A 20,497-nucleotide genomic window follows, 5' to 3' on the forward strand; every position below is an offset into this window, starting at 1 on the left:
TGCAACCATTTGATAAAATATGGTTTTGAAATGATGACGGCTGAGCATCTGTCGATGGCTCTCCTCTCCTTCATGGTGCTGCGCTAGTTGGAACCTCTTCCGTTCAAATTGGACCGTGTACGTTCTTGTCTGATCACTGAAGTTTCAGAACCGAGCCGTTTTGAACATGGCAAACGTAAGGACATGCAACTGTGTTTGTAAACGCTCACCTCATGTGGAATTATTCACAGATGTTTCACGGTTTTAAAAAAAAAAAACAACAACAACAACAACAATGAATTTCATTGTCAGATCTCTATGAAATTGACTTTATTGCAAATAAAAATAACCTTTTTACAAACGTGACCCACATTTGCCCTGATAAGTGCTCCCACTCTCAAAATAGAAGCATTTCATCCGACACTGTTTTCAGTCTGACCACAGGGGGGAATAAAAGGTATGGATGCACTTTGCAGAGTTCAAGAAAAACAGAGAAAACTTAAACGTGATGTCCGTCATCTGTGTGAGGGGCTGACTTCTTCTTCAGCGTAGCCGCTGCTGTCTGAGTGCAAGCTGTCGTTTCGGACCACATCCCCTGCAAAATACGCACGCATTTAGGTTATACCGCCATAATTACTGTGTGAATTATGTCGGTCTTGACGATCAAACGCACAAGCATCGACCTAATTATGACCTCTATTCCATCTACGACCGCAACTGCAAAGCAGCGACAGTTTATGAGAATAAGCGGCCTTTCCCAGAACAGCTTAGGGAAGACACTCTGGTCACACCCGTGACCAATGGCACTGTCTTTTCCTTTTTTTAAAAAAAAATTCTTATTTCTAAGCGTTGAAACTTTGCGGGTGTTGTACTTAGTGCGATAGCATCAGCAATGTGGTTTTCACACACATATTGTAACATGTTCCTGGGTAGTGTACATGTTATTTTGCATTGTAAAGTGTGCCTTGGGGTACCTTTGTGGTAGCAAACGTTGGGCAACAGAGAGGTCGTTCTCGTCACTTCTGACTGTCCGTAGTCTTCCTCACCTGCGCTCGCCACCTTCAGAGAGGGGGGGGGGGGGCAGTGACACACTGAACAAAGACTGGTTGTTTTCACCTATGTGTAATTTGAAGTCTAAAGTGTAAAAAAATAAAATAAGAATACACACCAGCGTGAGCCTACATAGTATGAAATACATTATCCTATTTTCCAACAACATCAGCACGGTAATGATTTTTTAGGAATCAAGATTTTTAAGAAAGATAAAGTAGGATGCTCTGTTTTTGTTTAAACTTTTCATTGTCATCATTTTTAAAGACACTTTTTTTTTATCTTAGAAAATGAACGACGTCACTCAGCTAAAAACTCAATCAACAGAGGAATTTTTTGAAATGCAGTTTGCCGGAACTTTCTTCCCTCTTTGCATTCAACGCATTCTGTGCCTCCCCGGCTCAGTGTCAAACGTACCTCCTCCAGCTCAAATGAGCTGGCCTGTTGCAGGTTGACGGTGACGGGACTCAGACCCTGATGCATCGCTGGATTTGGCAACAGACTTTGCCCCCCCTCGCACGACCCCCTCAGAGGAAGGCCTAGATAACCAGAGTCCGGTGCGTTCGACGGCGGGGCGCCGTCTCCATCCCCGCCCCTCACGGTGATGCTGCACTGGCTGGGGCTGGAAACAGGAAGCGATCCGGTAGTGTGTGAGTCCTCGTCGGGCTCGGGGACAGCAGCTTGGACGCACGGCGAGAGCTCTGATCTGTCTGTGTGTTCCGTACCGGAGCGGGCGGGGAGCGAAGCGCTCGGCTTTGGGTTGCCTGTGCATGAAGACTCGCTGTGCCTGCTGCCGGAAACTTGCGGGCAGATTAAATCATGAGTGATCTCGTCAACCCTGCTTGGCTCTGCAGTCCTGGCATCCAGCTCTGGCTTGAAAAGCTGATCGGCCTCGATCACAGTTTCTCCTGATAGCGACGAGGACACAGATGCCCAGACGGTGCGGCTACCGCTGTCCAGCTCATCCACGCGCTCTCCGCTCTTGCCCGTCTCTGTATTCGCACCGTGAGAAGCCATCAACTTCATGTCCACGCCTGGATCGGTTCCAGTTTTTCCCTCCAATTCCAGTTTCTTGGTCACCCGGGTCTTGACCTTCTCCAGGACAACGTCGACCACGTCAGGCAGGCTGGGTCTCTTCTTGGGCGAGGGCTGCGGCGAGGTGGAGTCCGACCCTCGCGGGGAACCCGTGTAGAGACACATCTTGGAGACGGTGTCCTTCAGCCGTTCCACCGGAGAACGCGGCTCGCTGCGCACGCTGCCCCTGAACCGCCCCATCCTCTCTACGGGCGACGAGGAGAAGGAGAACTCGGGCGTGGCCAGCTTCTGCACAGGCGTCCGGGACACGTGGGAGTACAGAGAGTAGAAAGCGTTGGCCATTTCTGTCAGCACCTGCACTTGTCGGAAACGACCTGCAAAGGAAACAACACCAACGGTGGTAAAAGTATTCACATGCTGCGCGAAAAGTAAAAAAAAAAGTGGTGCAGGTAAAAGTGTATGTAGTTCATGTGTAAAGAAAATACTCTGTTCTGATATACCGATATCAGAGCATATTCTGATATACTGACTAAATACTGACAAAAGTATTGATTTGACTCCTTATTACCTATTATAATACCTATTATTGCCTTATTCCCTTATTACCAACTACCTATTATTTGGGTACAGATATAAGGAGTAAAAGTGTGGATACTTGAGTAAAAAAAAAAATACTCTCGTAAAATTATTGATTCAACTCCTTTACTTAAGTAAAAGTAAGAAATTCCAGGTTTTGAAATTTACTTTGGTAAAAAGAAATCTACTGATGTATTGTAACAAAGATACTTGCATGGTCTTTACGTCAGGCACAGGCAAACTACGGCCCAGGGGCCATATTCAGCCCATCAAGCTTTTAAGTTTGGCCCGCTGAACTTAAAGAAATTCTATTAATAGTGAGTAAGTCATAAAACAGCTGTTTCTCAGTTGTTTTGAGAGTCATTTCAATGAAGAGCTAAATACCGTGGGGCTTCAAAGACACATATTTAGTTGGAACGCTTTTGTTAATTTCCAATTGACATCAGAATACATGTTTTCTACATATCCTGCAAGAGATGAAATGAGTCTTACTAGCCAGGGAGAGGCCGGGGTCTTCCTCTCGTATGCGCTGCAGCTGCGAGTCCAAGAAGAGGCGGAAGTTGATGCCCAGAGCCACGGAGGGGAAGGTGAAGAAGCGTGGAGGGATGCGGACGGTGACCTGTGGCTCGTCGCTGCCGAACCCGAGATGGTAGAGAGTGTCCTCCGCGTCCTCCGAACACAGCCGCAGGACATCGGACACACTGGCACACAGAGCAGGGAGAGGGTTATCCAATAGGAAGGGGGCGGGCATTGAGTTTTGGAGCCTCACCTAGATGGAGCGTTGGAAGCGAAGGAGGAGAGGCAGCTGGAGGTCCCACTGTGGCCCAGGTTGAGCGAGGGCACACGCACGGACTGACGAGGGGTACTGCCGGCGACACGTGGCAAAGTGAGGCCGATTAGATCAGAAACACGCCGCAGGCTAAGGTAGCAGAGGTCACAGAGGTCACAGACCTGGTTTCGCATCTGCCGTGAGCTCCCCCGGTGGACAGAAACTGCGGGAAGCTTGCCGATCAATCAGCGTTCAGGGAGGAGGACATGCAGAAACAATGATCACAGTCCACCCCGTTTCGAATTGTCTCAAAAGTAAAGATGTGACAGAGTGATGCCTCATGTCTGACAAAACAAAACGTCTCAGCTAATAAAAATTGAGGAGGTAGGAAGCGCAGGTTGCAGTTTCAGGATTATAAATGGGACTTACTCGTTTTTGAATGTCAATTCTCCAACAGTCAGGACGGAAGCTGAAACAATTCATATTTGGTTCAGTATTAGTAAAATGTTAAAGAAATCAAACAGATTTCGTTAGAATTCTATTGTGGAAAGAGTGTTTTTTTCTGCTGCTAAACTTTAATTCTCTTCAACAGTGCAATCAGTTCAATTAAAGGGACATGCAGACACACACACACACACACACACACACACAAGCTCTAGCACTTTAAATTGCACAATATGTTTTATCTTATTCTATTTATTAGTTTTTTTTTATCTTTCTTATTATTTGTCATATTTGACTGTTCATGGTTGTTGCTAATGGCACACAAACATTGACAAAGTTCTATTCTATTCTATTCTGTTCTATTCTATTCTATTCTATTCTGTTCTATGCGTACAATACAGTACATAGCAATTGCATAAGGTGTCCAAAAACTTCTTGCCACCACTGTGCATCTCACAGTTGTGCCGCAGTTTCGGTAGAACTAGTCCTTGTGTGTGCGTCTCTGCGTGTGTGTATGTGTGTGTGTGTGTGTGTGTGCGATGTGCGCATGTTCACCATCAGCACCGAGATCCAGATCTTCATCAGTTTTCTGAGCTTTCAGCACAGACTCTGAAAACAAGACACGCACATTGTGTAACAGGCAGCTTGCGTGTCTGCCAGTCAACTGCATAGTAAAATATTTCCATTGTTGATGGCTTCAACTTTGCGTATTTGCTTAAAAAACTTTCAATGGATGATGTGATGTAAAAGCATGCTCATTAGTTTTCGAAAGTTGCCTTCTATTTTTTGGTTGAAAGAAACACGCAAATAATACAACAACAGTATAACAAAAAAGTGTATGAAATATGTTTCAAAATTGTCATGATTCATGACGCTCACCGAAACTGAGTGGGCTGTTTTCTGCGGGGACCTCTGACCTGGAAGACAAATTACAACCTGTTGAGATCCACCTGCCTCTCTCATGTGTTTCTGTTGCCTTTGCATAGATAAGTTGCCACGGCGTGCGAAAGCCGACCATTGCAGGACGTGAACCATGGCAGTCTGTTCCCTAATCAGTTCTCAGAAGCCCCCGAACTTCCTCTTGCAGAGCCGCATTAAGGCCAACACTTTTAAAACTGGTATGGCCTTTTTATTTTTGGATTGTTCATCCATTGCCGTTTATACTTCTGTCCATCACCAGTTTCCTTTACGGCCGACGGGAGGAACATAAAATACTGTCTGCATGATTGGCGTCCTCCCCTGGTTATATAATTGTTTTGACTGAACAACAAGGTGATTCTGGAAAGGTGATGAGGCTTTCAGCACAGTCATTGTCTGTAATCAGTCTGCACACCGACACTGTGGTCTTCACAAACTAGCACGTATTCCAAACGAGCTGCAAAGATGCAGACAAAGCGACGGTGCGACTGCGTAACCATACACCTGCCGGAACTGTTAAACAATTTTCCACTGACACACACGTAGTCTTTCAACGCTAGTTACTGTTCAAAAACCACACTTACCTACTTAAAAGTTCCCCGACAGATACAAACAGAGAGCGCAGCCGACTCACCCACAAGCCAGGAGCCAGTTTTCAATCTTTCCTGTGAAGCATCCTGTGGAAACTGCACATGAAGCGACAGCTTAACTCAATGAATTCGGCGCGAAACCAGAAGAACTCGTCTTCTTGCATTTTGACTTCAGTTCAGCGTGCATTCCAAATTCATACATTCCAAATTCCAAAAGGGTTTTGGACGCCTTGTGAAATGTCATTTGTTTAGGAGTTACCGTAAGGAAACACATACTATATATTTCTTCATAGTTATTTGACAGTCTAATTGTGGGATTGATACTTAAAACTTATGTATAAAATATATGAGAACAGCAGCATGTATTCGGAATACAGTGCTACATTATACATGCATGCAAGCAGAACTCATTAAACAGGCCAAACGATAAGACAGCAATCCCCATCGGTCTCATTCGCTGCCATGCTTAAAGCTCAACAGCGCAGCTCATGTGCGTGAGCAGAGACATCTCACGCCGTCGAGCGTTTGAGGCGTACCGTCAGAAAACACATCGTCGTCCACCAGAGAGGCCGAGGGAAGGATGCACGGCAGTTCGTCCGAGTCCGGTCCCTCCTGGTTGACCCACTGCCGACTGCTGTTGATCCACGCTCGTCGCCTCACCGTGGGCGACGGGCTCTCCATCTCCTCAGCTCACAGGCAGCCAGGCCGCAAAGGGGGCTCCAACCTGCATGCCGTGTGCAATTTTAGATTTTTATTTAAACAAAATTAGTTTGTTAAAAAAAAAAAAAAAAAAAAGCACTTACAAAAATCCTGTATTCATTGGTTTATGTCTGAATTGTTTTTGACATGCAGTCACATATCCAGAAACCAGAAAACACAGACTGTTACCTCTGACTAATATGACGACTCGGTGGATGCACCTAAATATGCACTGACATTATCTCTTGAAAGTATTCTTGTAAAGGAATGATTGCCTAATGCAATGTGAATTCATTGAGAACAGCACAGCGTGTTCCTAAAAGCACAAAACTGAAGCTGGCTGGAAGAAATGCAGTTTTAGTGTGGTTCCTTTCGGTGAAAGTCTCACGCACAACATTGAAACTATCGTTCAAATATGTAAATGCCATTCCTTTGTAATGGGAAGGCGACCAGCAGTACATTTTCCCATTGACTTTCAACACAGACCTGCTCACAGCCACTACTTTTCAATAATAGTTGGGTCATTTCAGTTCAGATTTATGACCAGCCATTGACATACAGTCGGCATGTACCATAAATTGAATAGGTTCTGCTGATTTCACCTGTGAGAACACTGCATTGCATGGCAGTAAGTGGATACAGCTTGATATACTGTTACACAGACCTTCGGAGAAATGAAAAATAATTTACCATGGCTTGCAGACAAACAGTAATGGAATGTGGAAGTGTTGCTCGAGGCTACTAAAAGTAAAGATAAGAAAATATTTTTTACCTTCATCGATGCAGGTCTCAGTTTTGTGACTGCCACTCCTTCTCTCGTTTCCTGCTGTCACTGGCGGGGATGTTTGAGACTCGCCTTATCGAGAGCAAATGCTCACACTGCAAACACCGCTAGCTCGCTTTTTTTGAAATAACTCCTGATAAAGGAGGTTGTGCGTTTCTCTAGTTTTCATCTGATAGTCTAAACCGTGTGTGTGTGCGCGTGTGCGTGTGTGTTTCTGCGCGCGCGTATGGGGTGATGAAATTTGAGTAGACTAGTAGGAAGTGACTTCGCTTCTCTGCTGAAGTGCAACTGTTTAATGAGCGTGGGATGCAGCTGTGACACATCCTGCAAAAAAATGAGGCCGAGCAAGTTTCACCAAGTGTCACACGCAGATGTTGATTGAAGGGGAGAAAACACTTATCACCAAATTGCTTATCTCGTCGGATCTAAATTTAGTCTCTTCTGTTAGTCACTTTTAAACTGCTGCATTTTTTTCCCCCCGCGTAAGAAATACAAAGAAGTAATAACTATGTTCTAAAAAAAAAAGTTTAGAGATTGCAAGCCAAAGTAAGTCAAAATTATACGGTAGAAGTGAATGTGCCACATTTGTTTGAAACCATTAATGAAATATTCCATTAAATGATTTATTGTCAGCTATAATCTACCATTATATTTTAATTTAAAAGAAAATGGATCATTTATTATAAGTATTTTTAAAGCGGCTTTATCTATTCATTCCTTTTCACGAATATGACTAGTTGGGCCATCTGTCAGTCAGGTAACTGTAAATACATTATGCAAGTTCAGCCTTGGAGGCAGCTACGTAAGCAATGTGAAGAATGGTTCAGTATGCAAATTCCCTCTGTTATAACACCACATTTAAAGCAGGCCACAATGTACGTACTGTTTAGTTTTACTTTAAAATAAATAAATAAATAAATAAAAAACTGAAAATGGAAATAAATACATGGCTGGCAGCAGTTTTTAGTTGTTTATTTAAACTATCATATTTTAATCACTTAATGTCTGTGTAGTTCACTGAATAAATATAAAACCTCATATTGATATGAAATTGTTATTCTGTTTAAGTCGTGGAGAGTGCAGAAAAGTGCAACATGGAGAGGTGAATTGTACAAGGCTTTTAGCAGAAATGCCCATTTCTGCTAATCCACTGTCCCTGGGAAGGAAGGTGGAAGCAACAAACAAATTAGGAAGAGAATTAAATAGGAAACGATGGTGCAATGTTTCCTCATCAACGGTATGCCAAGCACACTATCAAACAATTCACTTGGAGCGGGGGAGGGGGGGGGGAAGCATTTTAATATCCGGTCCGTTCATAGAAATAAATTGTTTATTAACGCTTACAAATTATATATACAGCATATAATTTATGTCCCATGCTTGCAAGGTTGTTGGCATTATTCATATTAGTGAATAATGTGCGTGAACCTAAATAAAAAGTTTATCTCTCGGCGGCCACTGATTCGCGTCAAACACCATGTTTGACTTCACACATAGCTGAGGGGAGGAAGTGCTGGCCAGAGGACGGACTCCACCCTCTGTCCTGTTTACATGGGCACATGTGCGTTTTCATTGACAGCCCCCTCGCACATCCCAGTAATAAAAGCCCTCCCACACGCAGGCAATTTTCTCCTCCCAGCGCGGTTTGACTGCGATGGGGAGTCTTGTGCTCCATGGCTGACTCCTCCCGCCGCCTCGCTGTTTCCCAGCCCACATGGCGCCACCAGGGAGTGGCCACGGGGACACGGAGGCAAGACCCGCGTTTGGAAAACGCCTTCTTCGTTCCTCCCTTCGAGCTAAAAGGGGCCAACGCGAAACAGGCGCCCTCGAGTGCTGAATGAAAAGACAATACGACACAGGGGGCGAGGGGAAATATGAAAGCGTACGTGTACGTATATGCGTACTAATGGCGCCTTTTTACGCGGAAAACAGATAACCAGACGTCAGTCATGTTCAGAGGGACAACCTACCTATGCGTGGCTCTGCCCATATATCTACTAGAGCTCTAATCTCATTGGCTAACTGAGTCTTGGGGGAAGAAACGGCCTCGCTCATTGGTCGAACCAAGAAATCCTTCACAACGAGCTGTCGCAAGGGTGCGTTTATTTTATTCATGGGGTAGCACGACTGTGCGGCCGTACGCGGGTTTCTCTCTAGCCGCGAATGAAGTGGTTCTCAGACACACCAAATATTTGCTCTTTTTGATTTACTGTTTCATAAGGTTTGACTGCATCAGAAGCACACACGCGTGTGTTGCAAGGGACTTCATTTTGCGGAAATGTCCAGTTGTGAACTGGACGTAACAGTGCTCAAGGAGCATGTTGGTAAATGTTGATTACATGAAGACTGATTCATAGCGCAGAACAGAACATCGCAAATGCAAAAGATGTCCTAAAACGTTTGTCCACCACTTCACACGAGGATGTCTGCTAGGTTAATTGTATGTCTTTAGAACATTCTGCAGATTATTTTGGTCGCAATCTTCAAAAAGAAAAAAAAAAAAAAAAACTTCAATTAAAAGATCAAAGTTTCTCAAAGCAGACCATTCGAGATTCTAGTACAAGTACCTTGGTTCTTTTTCATGCGTATTTCGCATCTTTGAATGGCAAAATACAATTTTCAACATAAGCTAAATTAACCTGTTTTAGATTTGACACCGGGACATCGCGAGCCGAAATAACATTGGAATTTCTTTGATACGATTAATGTTTATTAAAAATTAAATCGTCTGTGTAATAGCCAAAATTCCATATATGTTAACTCGTGGCGTTTTCGACATTTGACTCCAAACCAACCCAATTTAACCAACATTTAAATGTGAATATTTGCATTCATTTTTATCCACTTTACAGCCGTTATTACTCGATGGCGGTCTCACTCACTCCGCGTAGTCGTGCGGCTGACAAGGTCCATAAATCGAACGCACCCGTCTTTCTCCTTCATAGGGGGAGCCCATCAAGTTGCTGTGAAGTTGTGAAAAGTTGTCAACTAGAGAAAAAAAAAGACCCGAGAAACTCCTCCCGTCTTCAAATTATGAGCAGTAAGTGTACTTTTTTTCAGAAGTAAGAAAAGTAAGAGGAAAGTTCTGGACGCGACTTTAAGTCACAACGCCTTTTCAAGACTCTGTGGTTCGAAAAACGTTTTCGGGATAGTGGGCATGATATCGTGTTGGTAAGATCGTTGCTCAAACAAATAAAAGTGACTAACTGCTAATTGTCGGTATTTAAATGTTAGCTAACATTATTTAGCCAAAGAAGCTAGCAAACTAGTCCACTGCAGCGTGACTTCTCATTTTAATTAACAACGCCTACTCGCACAGCGGGTAACTTTATTCGATTGCCGTGTGCTAGTTCAGTTGTTCCGTGTACTGGTGTTTAAAAAAAAATACACATCGGGCTCTGTGTAGCGTTAGCCTCCACTTTGGGTTAGCACTTTTCCTTCACCTTTGAGGGAATGTTAGCTTAGCAAATCAGCTAGCTGGCCTCTCGAGCAGTTGTGTTAAGAATTTTCTCCACTGTTGTCTCAGTTTATTTCCCCTCCTTAAACCCCTTCCACTGCGTGTTCCGTAAGTTGAGTTGACCGCACGCATACTGATGCTGGGTTTGCCCGGGCTTGTTCGCCGTCGCTCCAACTCCGTTTGATTCCGTCGGTGCCGTTCTCAACACACGTACGTTTTTTCGAGGCGACGACGCTGAGATGTGACTAACTGTTGTTTTGCAGATCAACATCAGGGTGAAATGGCCGCGGTGGAGAGCGGCGGAGGCTTCAATCAAAAGAGAAACACAAATTCACAAGTAGGTTACGCGGCCGGACTTGGCTCTTACGAAATCGGATGACCGTCGACTCGTGAGACGCTGCCCCGTTTTTTGTGTCGCGAATTCGGTTCCGATTCGCGCGGCTCTGTTGTGCATGCGTGGCCGCACTTTTTGCGGCTTGTTGATTTTCTCCGAAGAGCACATGTCACCGGGGTGGAGAATGGGGCAGGTAAATTTCGCCCACACGGGGTGTTCCCACGAAAGCCCGGCACTTGTCGAGCCTCTCGCTCGGCCCATTTGGCTTGCCTCGGAGGGGGGTGGCTAGAGGAGTGAGTCAGTTTATAGGGCAAAATAAAGTGTGGGAGGGAGATGGGTGGGTTTGGGGGGAGGGAAAGTCGAGCCCGCCGATGCTTTGGAGAAAAGAAAAAAAAATGTGATCCCTCCCATACCGTCCCACCCTGCTCGCCCCTGCGAAACTCGCCCTGCTTCCAGCGGAAGCGTGACTTGCATCATGTAAGATGCGATCGTGAGAGAAGTCGAGGGGTGGAAAGAGTCATGAGGTCTGACACAATTTAAAAAAAAAACAAAAAACTTTTTTTTTCTTCCAATGATATTTGTGTTTCCAGACAATCATTATTTTTCTTGGAAATGAAAGATTTCAATATATTTTTTTAAATTATTATATTTCCTCTCTTCACTTTTCAGGTATTGGGTGCCAATACAAATTTGTTAGTATAATGAGGTCCTTTGTGATGTCACAAAAGGTCTCCGATACCCACTTCTGTGCACCTTTTGTTGCCCGCTTGTTTTTACCCCCTTTCAAACAAGTGGAGGCTCCCTGAAAGCAGCGGGCTCACGGGCCTAGGGGTCGAACATGCTGTGTTCTAGAGAGCTGTAGACTTCCTGGAGAATCGTTCCTGTGAGGCTGCTCCACTACAGTCTGGGATGAAAAACAAAGCACCTTTATGAATATTTTAAAGCCCACCGTACTTGTCATAAATGCAGCATTAAATACTTATCGTATTCTTGCTATGTATGTGTTTATCTAGCCGTCCATCGTTTTTCTACACCCACTTCCTCCTGCGTTCGGAGATCTACTGGATCCTGTGTGTGTGTGTGTGTGTGTGTGTGTGTGTGTGTGTGTGTGTGTGTGTGTGTGTGTGTGTGTGTGTGTGTGTGTGTGTGTGTGTGTGTGTGTGTGTGTGTGCGCGCGTGTGTGCGCGCGTGCGTGTGTGCGTGTGCGTGCGTGCGTATTTATTTAATTGCTCATTTTTCCTGCAGGACTCGCAGCAGCCGTCTCCTCTCGCCTTACTGGCAGCAACATGCAGTCGGATTGACACTCCAGGAGAGAGCGATTCCCCATCAGACCAACAGCAACAGTTAGACCTGAACCAGGGCGTTTTCACTTCCAGCACCAACGGCTGGCAGGTGGTCCCTCTGAGCGTTCAGGCTTCCTCAGGCACCAGCACCGTCACCACCGACTCCTCAGGCGCCATGGCAGGTGGAGACGCAGGAAAAGCCAGACAGGTCCTCTCCCCCGCCGTGGCCGTCGGAGGCCCTCAGGGGCAGCAGTACGTCGTGGCCCAGGCTCCGTCCATGCCCGGTCAGCAGGTTCTCACCGCGATATCGGGCGTTATGCCCAACATCCAGTACCAAGTCATCCCCCAGTTTCAGACGGTGGACGGCCAGCCTCTGCAGCTGACGCACGCTCAGCAGGACCCCGCCGTCTCGGCCGCGGCAGGAGGCGGCCAGCAGTTTCAGATCGTGTCCTCCCCGAACGGGCAGCAGATCATCGCCGCCACCAACAGGGCCGGCGCGGCAGGCAACATCATCACCATGCCCAGTCTCCTCCAGGGCGCCATTCCAATTCAAAACATAAGCCTGGGCAACGGCGTGCTGCAAAACCAGCCGCAGTTCCTGGCAAACATGCCCGTGTCGCTGAACGGAAACATCACCCTGTTGCCCCTCAGCGCCGGCGCGAGTAGCGACGGGACCGACATGGCGGGGAACCAAGCAATACAGCAGCAGCAGGCGCAGCGAGTGGTGTCCGCCACCAGCGTGGCGGGCTACTCCACGGGCGTGTCCACCGTGACCACGCAGACGGCCGCCACCTACGGAATGACCCAGACGCAGAACAGCAACGGGGGGATGGCGGCCTTCCAGCAGAGCGTCCCCATGCACGCCGACGGCCGGGACGGCCAGCAGCCGCAGCAGATCCTCCTGCAGTCGCCGGTGATCCAGGGCGGCGCGTCCCTCCAGTCCATCCAGGCCGGCGCCGTGTCGAGCGGCGGCCAGGTGTTCGCCGCCCCGACGCTCAGCCAGGAGGGCCTCCAGAACCTCCAGATCATGCCAAACGCGGGCCCCATCCTGCTGCGCACCGTGGGGCCCAACGGTCAGGTGAGCTGGCAGACCATCCAAATCCAGAACCCCGCCGGACCTCAGATCACGCTGGCCCCGGTGCAGTCGCTGCCCCAGCTCGGACAGACCCAGGGTGGCGCCGCGGCGGGCGGCGTGTCCGTCAACACGGTGCAGATCCCGGGCATCCATACCATAAACCTCAACAGCCTGGGAGGCTCCGGGCTGCAGATGCACCAGCTGCAGACGGTTCCCATCACCCTCGCTGGCGCAGGTCAGTCAGCACTACTGCAGATGTTTGGCTTTTATGTTTTTGCTGCAAATTACAACCACGTGACTTAAATACGCCCACGGTGGCTCAGCGCCTGCCGATTCACTGAATAAATGAAGCAGATTTGTTTTTTTGAGGTGAGTAACCGCCCCCACCCCCGTCCTCCTTTTGCTTTCGGTGCGAGTCGCGTTCTGGTCAAACCAGTTGGGCCGCTCTTAGGTCTTCATTGACTCGTCGCAGCTCCGCTCTGCTTATTTCAGCCTTGAATAATTGCACGAGATCAGCTGATCCAAGCAGCGCACAAACTAATGTTCATTGCGGCATTATGAAATTATCACGGCACCTTTGAACGCCCCGACCTTCCTCAGGGGTTCTTAAAGAACTCGCTGTAGAAAAAAAGGCACGATTTCAGAGGGTTTTTTTTTTCCAGAATGCCGTAGTTTCTCACAAAGCCTCTGTTCCGTCACGACAGGGGAGCATTCCCTGCACACAGGCGGAGAAAGCCTGGACGACAGCACGGCCATGGACGACGAGGACATAAGCCCGCCGCCCCAAGGACGGCGCAACCGCCGGGAGGCCTGTACCTGCCCGTTCTGCAAGGATGGCGAAGGACGGTCAGTCATCACTGCAGCCTTCTTCCCACTCTGACAACTCAGAGCGGAAAGCAGCTCTGCTTGGTGTTTTTCCTTCTCTGATGTTGCTAAATGAAGACACGTCTTTATAGTTTGGAATCAAGTCATGTACGTGTTGTGCCGAAAGGTGCTTTGAGAAATTCTAGAGAATGCGAACGGTTGAATGAAAGCAGTCAGGTTGCACTTTGTTCAACGGTACTGAGAGTATTACTGCTGCTACTACGGCCCTCCCACATTTAGTTTCGCCGTTATCACTTAAAGGTTTTCGACTCTTGTTCTTTGAAGACGTCAACTCCACTAAATCAGGCTGGACTGTTGGCCTGAAAAATCACAAAGGCGATTTAACTAAATGTGTTTGAAGTCCTGAGGCACAAAACAATTTAAATGCAATTAAATTAAACCTACTACTGAATTAAAAATATACATCAATCCATTTTCAGCTTCTCTAAAATACTCAACTGATGATTAATTTATCATTTTGGGGTAACGTCATGTGATTTGAAAGTAATGTGTAAATGCTTTGTTTGCATGATCCTCTACTGGATTGCTGTGTTATGATGCAGCTTCTGGTAAAAGTAGACTGCGCAACAGTCATCGAACTGATTGATTGAAAGTGGATTAATTGCACTATTGCCAACTCTTTTTAAATGATTAAACCCTCATTTGTTTTTGTTTTTTTTTACTAATATTACCCTGCTGTCGTTTGCTCTTTAAAGCACTGACCCGTCGAAAAAGAAGCAACACATATGTCACATCTCCGGCTGCGGAAAGATCTACGGCAAGACGTCCCACCTGCGGGCCCACCTCCGCTGGCACACAGGAGAGCGGCCGTTCGTCTGCGGCTGGGCCCTCTGCGGCAAGCGGTTCACGCGGTCCGACGAGCTCCAGCGCCACAAAAGGACCCACACAGGTAAAAAGACAAGGGGACTGGATTCATCTTATTTTGTTTATTTATCGCAAACATGGTCTGAATCGTCATTGTGACGTTTCAGACCACGGCTGAGAAAACGGCCGGCAAGAGGCTAAAAGAAGTAGAAAGCCTTTCTTTCATTGGCGCGGCGAGATTAAATGCGACTCCAGCGCCGGCGCACGAGTAAAGAACGGACGCAGCCACAGACGAGCCGCGTAAAATAAATCTAGATAGAATGGAGCGAGCGCACCATCTCCTACCAGACGGTCCATGTTCTGTCAGAACATTGTTCCCCTTGAAACAGCGTTCTGGACCGAGTTCAACATCTTGAAAGCAGCAGCGCTTCAATCCCAAGGTTCTGCCACCAGCGAGACGCTAATTCACCCGGTTCACATCGCTGAAACACCCGACCAACTCTAGAGTTTGACGGCACAAAATTTAAAAAAAAACAAAGAATGTAAAATGGCGCCCCCTTGTTTTGCATCACATCACATCTGTTTTTGTTTTTTTGTTTTTTTTTGACCGCTTGTCTTGATAATCAACTTCATATTGACTTTCCGGGAAGTGCGCTGCAGCGTCAAACTAAAGCTTTCTGAATTCCTCCCTCCTCCAGGGGAAAAGAGGTTCGCCTGCCCAGAGTGTCCCAAGCGCTTCATGCGCAGCGATCACCTCTCAAAGCACATCAAGACTCACATGAATAAGAAGGTGGCGGCGGCCGTGGCCGCCGGCGGCACCGCCCCCACCGGCGCCGCCACCGTGGGGATCAAAGTGGAGGCGGGAGTCGTCCCGGCCAACGACCAGCACACCATCGTCACGATGGAGACCCTGTCCGCGGAGAGCATAGCCCGGCTAGCCAGCAGCGGGATCAACATGATGCAGGTGGACCTCCAGCCCATCAACGGCAACAACTTCTAAGAGACAGTGGACGTCGGGGCTCGCCGGCCCGGCGATGGGCTTCTGACGACAGGCAGCCACAGACGAGCATCAGACGAGCAACAGACGCCACACACGCCCCACACACACACACACACACACACCCAGACACAGACACGCAGACATACACACACAAGTGAATGTAACGGCTCGACGGAGAATAGATTTAGGTTTTTCATCTTGTATATAACTGTGGCATTTACACGCCCGAGGTGGAATAAATGTGCGCTGGCTGGGGGGGAAAAAAACTGTGGCGTCACATCTGATTCCATCTAAATGGGACTCGGTCCCGAGCAGCTCCGATCCCATCCTGTCGTGGGATCGCACCAAAAGACTAACCGGGGCGGGGAGGGAGGGGGGAGCGGCGGTGTTGAATTGGTGGCTTGTACCGAGCTTCTGAAAGCTTTTTCTTTTCGACTTAAGCGAGGACACTAAAGTCAGACTTTCTAAATTCATCCATTACGCCAGAACCACGACGAAAGCGGCGAAAGAACCGCCGGCCGCTCTTTTGCGGGCTCACGTCGTTCACAGAATCAATTGCCCGAGTCCAACTGTCTCATAACCGGTGGAACAGCGTGAAATGTGTTTTAGTGGGACCTCTAGAGGCGAACTGCGTCAACGCAGGTGAGAGTGGGAGCAGCGCTGTGCCGACGTCGCCGTCAGGACAATGGAATCCTGAGATTAATTGTAGCCTCTGATGTAGGTACACACACTCAAGCCATCAAGCTTTGATTTGTTTATCATAGCAAAATGTTTTTTTTATTTTTATTTTGTATGTACATATATATATTTTGTTTTTTTTTTTCCTCGACAGTGTAACAGCAACTATGTTAGGCAGGAATTATTTTACACTTTTGCAGGAGATTGCCTTTCAGTTATATGACCTTCTCATGCACAATCAATCTTAATCTTGTGTTATTTCCTTTATGTATGTAGATCAAGTGTGTCCACTTACAAGCCTTCACTGTCCTGTAGAATACGTCCCAGACAGTCCCAAGTATTCCCAAGTATTTATCTGTGGTCGACCTCTCGCCGGAGACTTTGCCTTACGGTCCCATCAGTCGCTGATTTCTATCCGCGGAAATGTTTTTTTCTTAAAAGACGCAGCTGGTCAGGGTAAAGCGTTCTTTCGTAGTCATGTAATAAGAACAAACCACATAAATATGTAAGCTCAAAACCAAAGTTTCATACTTGTTTTATAATCAAAACTACAGAGTTTATATTTGGTTTAACCGTCGTCATTTTTACTCTTGTAATGCACATGTTCTAACTGGAACAGATCCAGCTCGAGGCAAACCTCTCTCGTCCAAGAATGGAAGTTGTAAAGTGTATTAAGGTCAAACTTTTTTTTTTTTTTTTTTTTTTTTCCTGAAAAGATGCTTGTTGAGGTTATCTTTCTTTACTACTCCCTAAGGAAAAATGTAACTTGAATGATGTCTGAAAACATGTTTAAAAAGCTCTCATTGGAGGCTGTAGATTAAGTTCTGTGGACAACAAGTGCGCTTAATTTGTGCTTTTGTTTCTTTGCCCCATTTTAAATAAGGGATTTTATATTTTGTAAATGCCAACAGCTGGATTAAAATCATTAATATACGTGGTCTCTGGGTTTTTTTTTTGTAGAAAACTCATTTATGCTTTATTCGTTGAAAATCGCAGGTAGGAACATTTAGAAAACACCTAAAACCACTGGCGGGGCTAAAACGGCCGTCTCCCCAGCTGATCGTCACACCTCCATGCTGTCGTCGCCGTCGCTCTTCAGTTTGCTGCGGAGGCTGTGGGCAGAGCGGCAACACGGTTCGTCAGCTCAAACGCTTGGCCTTCGAGCTGGGAAATAATCAGCTGTCAGAGGCCAACTTTCAATGTTGACACGTCGGAAGACGCCCGTCCCACCTGCTGAGGTAGGAGTGCACGTCCGAGAAGCCGTGGTACTGGGCCAGCGGGAGCAGTATGCCGGTCGGGCAGCGGCCGTCCCGCTGACGGCAGAAGCTGCAGTTACAAATGCCTCTGCAGGGGGGGCATGTCCACTCCTGCAGAGAGAGGCCAACAACTACAAACCAAGTTCTGTGACCCGTAGAAGTGTTTATACCCCTCAATGAGAAATCAAGTGAGAGTGAATTTACTGTTCGTCTGATCCAGTCCTGACTGACAGTAACCTGTCACACACACACTATATATACACAATCACACATATACATACATATATATACCCAAATATATACAAACACACATATATATATATATACATATATACACGTATAGATAGATAGATAGAGACTTACTATTTATATGTATGCTAATTTCAATTTGTATTTACTTTGATGTGTTTCTTGCTTAATACCAGATATGTTTCTTATTGTCAACTTTTGCTCTCTGTTTCTACTTGGACACGTTAAGTTGGAGTTGGAACAAAAAATAATTTCCCCTTGAGGACGATTAAAGTAGTTTGATTCCAATAACAATGGCAAAGTGTCGGACAACCATGTTGGTCCTTTAGCCTCAACTCTATATCTTTCTTGAGACTACAATGACCACGCACCACGGTGTGCAGGTGTGTGCGCGCGCATGTGTGTGTGTGTGTGGGAGTCTGACCGGATCGAGCAGCGCCTTTCTGACATCCTCCCCGTACCGGTTCCTCAGACACGGCCCGCAGAACTGACCCTGAATCCCGCGGCAGCCCTCGCTGCGGCAGCACGTCTTGGTGTCGATGGTTTTCTGACGACATTGATGGCAAGTGGAGCCCTGAGGAAATAATAAATGCGATAATAATAATAATAAGCGCGAAAATCTCAGCGCTGGCGACGGAGAGGTTGATTCTGACCGGGGTGTGTGTATACGGCACTCACTGTGGCGCTGTTGTATATTTTATGAGTCATGTTGTCGGCCACCAGCTCCAGCTCATCCTCTGTGATGTCCTCCACGGGACGGATCGTGTGCGGTTTGCCCTGGGAAGGCCTTGGTGCAGCACGGCGCCGGGGGGCATGCCGCACCTGGAAACAAAAACCAGTTCAGAGTAGAGGGGGGTGATGGAACATGAAATTGTCTCACAGCACATGCAGAAGAAAGAAGGGGTTTGTGCGTTAACTCTTATCAGAGCGGCCACTCCTATGGTAGATTCTAGAATCAATGTTTTTCCAAAGCAATGTTTGAGGAAATTGATTTCCCAAGTAAATATACGCAATCATTTACAATATATAATAGCGCTGTTTTGCATGCATTAACGGCAAAAACAATATCCCATCAAACTTTGAAAATGAAATTGATTTTACTGTCACTGAGGAGCATTTTGTAACAAAATCTTAAATTGTGACAGTGCTTTGCAGCGTGTGATTATTTTCTTTTCCAATTTTTTCTCAATGAGTTACTAAATGGCAGACGCGACCTCCAGCAGCTCCTCCTCCAGGCACAGCTCCAGTTCTTCCTCTTTGGGTGCTGCCTGGGGATGCTCCACTCCCGACATGGAGCGGGTCTGTCTGCGAGACGCCCGCTCAGGGTTCTTCCTGGGGCCTCCCCCTGAGCGAGGCGGACACTGCGGGCGATCAAAGCACCTCAGCACATGTTTATGTCAAAACGAACGATTGTAATCATCTGTTTCTTCAGGCCTTTGTTGTGACAGTCGCCGTGTTTTTGTTTTTTTTTTGTTGCCATTTCTGGCGTTTAGTCCATTGGAATTTTTTTTTTTGTTATCCAATTGCACTTACGGAACGCTTCTCCTTGGTCTTCTGGCCTTCTGCTTGTTTCTTCAGAAACCCTGCACCTCCTGGCATCTTATGCAGATCCGCCATCAGTTGAGCCAACTAAAAACAGGAAAAGCACACCAGTGAGGCTGCTCTTTTTCACAGCTGCAGTTCTGAAGACCATCTCAGGGCTTCCCACTGCATTTGCAGCTCACCATCGCTTTGTTGTCCTTGATGTTCTGCTCCCTCTTGGCCAGAAACGACCCAGGGACGTCCTCTGCCGAGTCAGACCCACACTCCTTGGGAGGAGACGGCTGACTCACTGCCGTCTCCTCCAACTCGAATTTAACCCGTTTCATCTTCATAGCCCGAGAGGACTTCCCTGCCCTCTTTTTCTCCATTTCTGCTTCTGGGCCACCCCATTTGTCATCCTCTTCTTCATCGGTGGCCTGCTGGCTGGAGGGCCTGTGGCGCAGGGCCACCCTCAGTGTGAAGGAGAAGGCACCAGATTTGGTTTTCTTCCCTTTGTATGAGGGTTCAGGCAGGTCTTCATCTTCTACTGGAGAACTCTGCCGGACTCAAATAAAGATCACTGTTACTTTTCACAATACAATTTGTTTGTTTTAACCGCAAAATGAAGTTCATCCAAAGCTAAAAATAAATTAAAAACAAACAAACAAACAAAAAAAAAACACCACAGTATGATTAACCAAAAAATTGTAAGCAAACCATAGGCTCCGCTCTCAGTGCATTTCTAAACATGACCCACCTGGTGGCCGTCACCGTCAATGTCGCTGTCCGAAAACCCGTAAAATGTACGTTCGTGTTCTGAGTCCTCCTCGAAAACCTCAGCCAGCGCCGACTGCCTCGCACTGGACTGCATTTCAGCCAGGGCAACCTGGAGAATGACAACATTTATTGAGTCAACACGGCGGCCACTAAATGAGCTCATTTCTCAGTGCATGTGAGTGGTTACTCATTGCAACGCTAGCATACTATACCGGGGAGCTCTTTACAGGGATGAATTTGGAGGACAGCACTGATTCTGTGAAATCCAAGCGAAACTTCCGCCACTTAATTAACGACTGACGCGTCGGTGCGCAAGGTGCGCTGGTTTTGAGGG

The 20,497-nt window shown here is 46.9% G+C and overlaps 3 protein-coding genes across 6 annotated transcripts; 1 reads left to right on the forward strand and 2 right to left on the reverse strand.

The window, feature by feature from the left end:
* Positions 1-292: 292 nt before the first annotated feature.
* tespa1 (thymocyte expressed, positive selection associated 1) lies at positions 293-7,342 on the reverse strand. 2 transcript variants are annotated; one of them, XM_076025284.1, is made up of 13 exons: positions 6,833-7,342; positions 6,663-6,724; positions 5,898-6,085; positions 5,406-5,457; positions 4,733-4,770; positions 4,409-4,462; positions 3,839-3,878; positions 3,592-3,642; positions 3,410-3,505; positions 3,133-3,341; positions 1,447-2,438; positions 954-1,038; positions 293-574 (listed from the first exon to the last, which is right to left on the reverse strand). In XM_076025284.1, exons 3-13 carry the CDS (start codon positions 6,040-6,042, stop codon positions 495-497), a joined length of 1,842 nt encoding a protein of 613 aa, XP_075881399.1. In that variant the 5' UTR covers positions 6,043-6,085; positions 6,663-6,724; positions 6,833-7,342; the 3' UTR covers positions 293-494. The 2 variants fall into 2 exon arrangements, with proteins under 2 accessions (XP_075881399.1, XP_075881398.1); XM_076025283.1 differs by lacking the exon at positions 6,663-6,724 and having other exon boundaries at positions 6,833-7,341.
* A 2,447-nt stretch (positions 7,343-9,789) lies between these two features.
* On the forward strand, positions 9,790-17,293 carry sp1 (sp1 transcription factor). Of its 2 annotated transcripts, none has more exons than XM_076025280.1 (6): positions 9,790-9,884; positions 10,565-10,638; positions 11,881-13,228; positions 13,698-13,839; positions 14,574-14,767; positions 15,381-17,293. In XM_076025280.1, exons 1-6 carry the CDS (start codon positions 9,878-9,880, stop codon positions 15,680-15,682), a joined length of 2,067 nt encoding a protein of 688 aa, XP_075881395.1. In that variant the 5' UTR covers positions 9,790-9,877; the 3' UTR covers positions 15,683-17,293. The 2 variants fall into 2 exon arrangements, with proteins under 2 accessions (XP_075881395.1, XP_075881396.1); XM_076025281.1 differs by having other exon boundaries at positions 9,875-10,015.
* Positions 17,032-20,488, reverse strand: LOC142887556 (cell division cycle-associated protein 7-like). Of its 2 annotated transcripts, XM_076025292.1 has the most exons (9): positions 20,376-20,488; positions 20,144-20,272; positions 19,590-19,943; positions 19,399-19,494; positions 19,080-19,226; positions 18,544-18,687; positions 18,290-18,439; positions 17,591-17,727; positions 17,032-17,472 (listed from the first exon to the last, which is right to left on the reverse strand). In XM_076025292.1, exons 2-9 carry the CDS (start codon positions 20,255-20,257, stop codon positions 17,424-17,426), a joined length of 1,191 nt encoding a protein of 396 aa, XP_075881407.1. In that variant the 5' UTR covers positions 20,258-20,272; positions 20,376-20,488; the 3' UTR covers positions 17,032-17,423. The 2 variants fall into 2 exon arrangements, with proteins under 2 accessions (XP_075881407.1, XP_075881406.1); XM_076025291.1 differs by lacking the exon at positions 20,376-20,488 and having other exon boundaries at positions 20,144-20,366.
* Positions 20,489-20,497: the final 9 nt, after the last annotated feature.

Source organism: Nelusetta ayraudi, unplaced genomic scaffold, assembly GCF_046127955.1.
Source record: "Nelusetta ayraudi isolate G7.1 ecotype Tasmania unplaced genomic scaffold, CSIRO-AGI_Nayr_v1 ptg000017l, whole genome shotgun sequence".
Taxonomy (NCBI): Eukaryota; Metazoa; Chordata; class Actinopteri; order Tetraodontiformes; family Monacanthidae; genus Nelusetta; species Nelusetta ayraudi.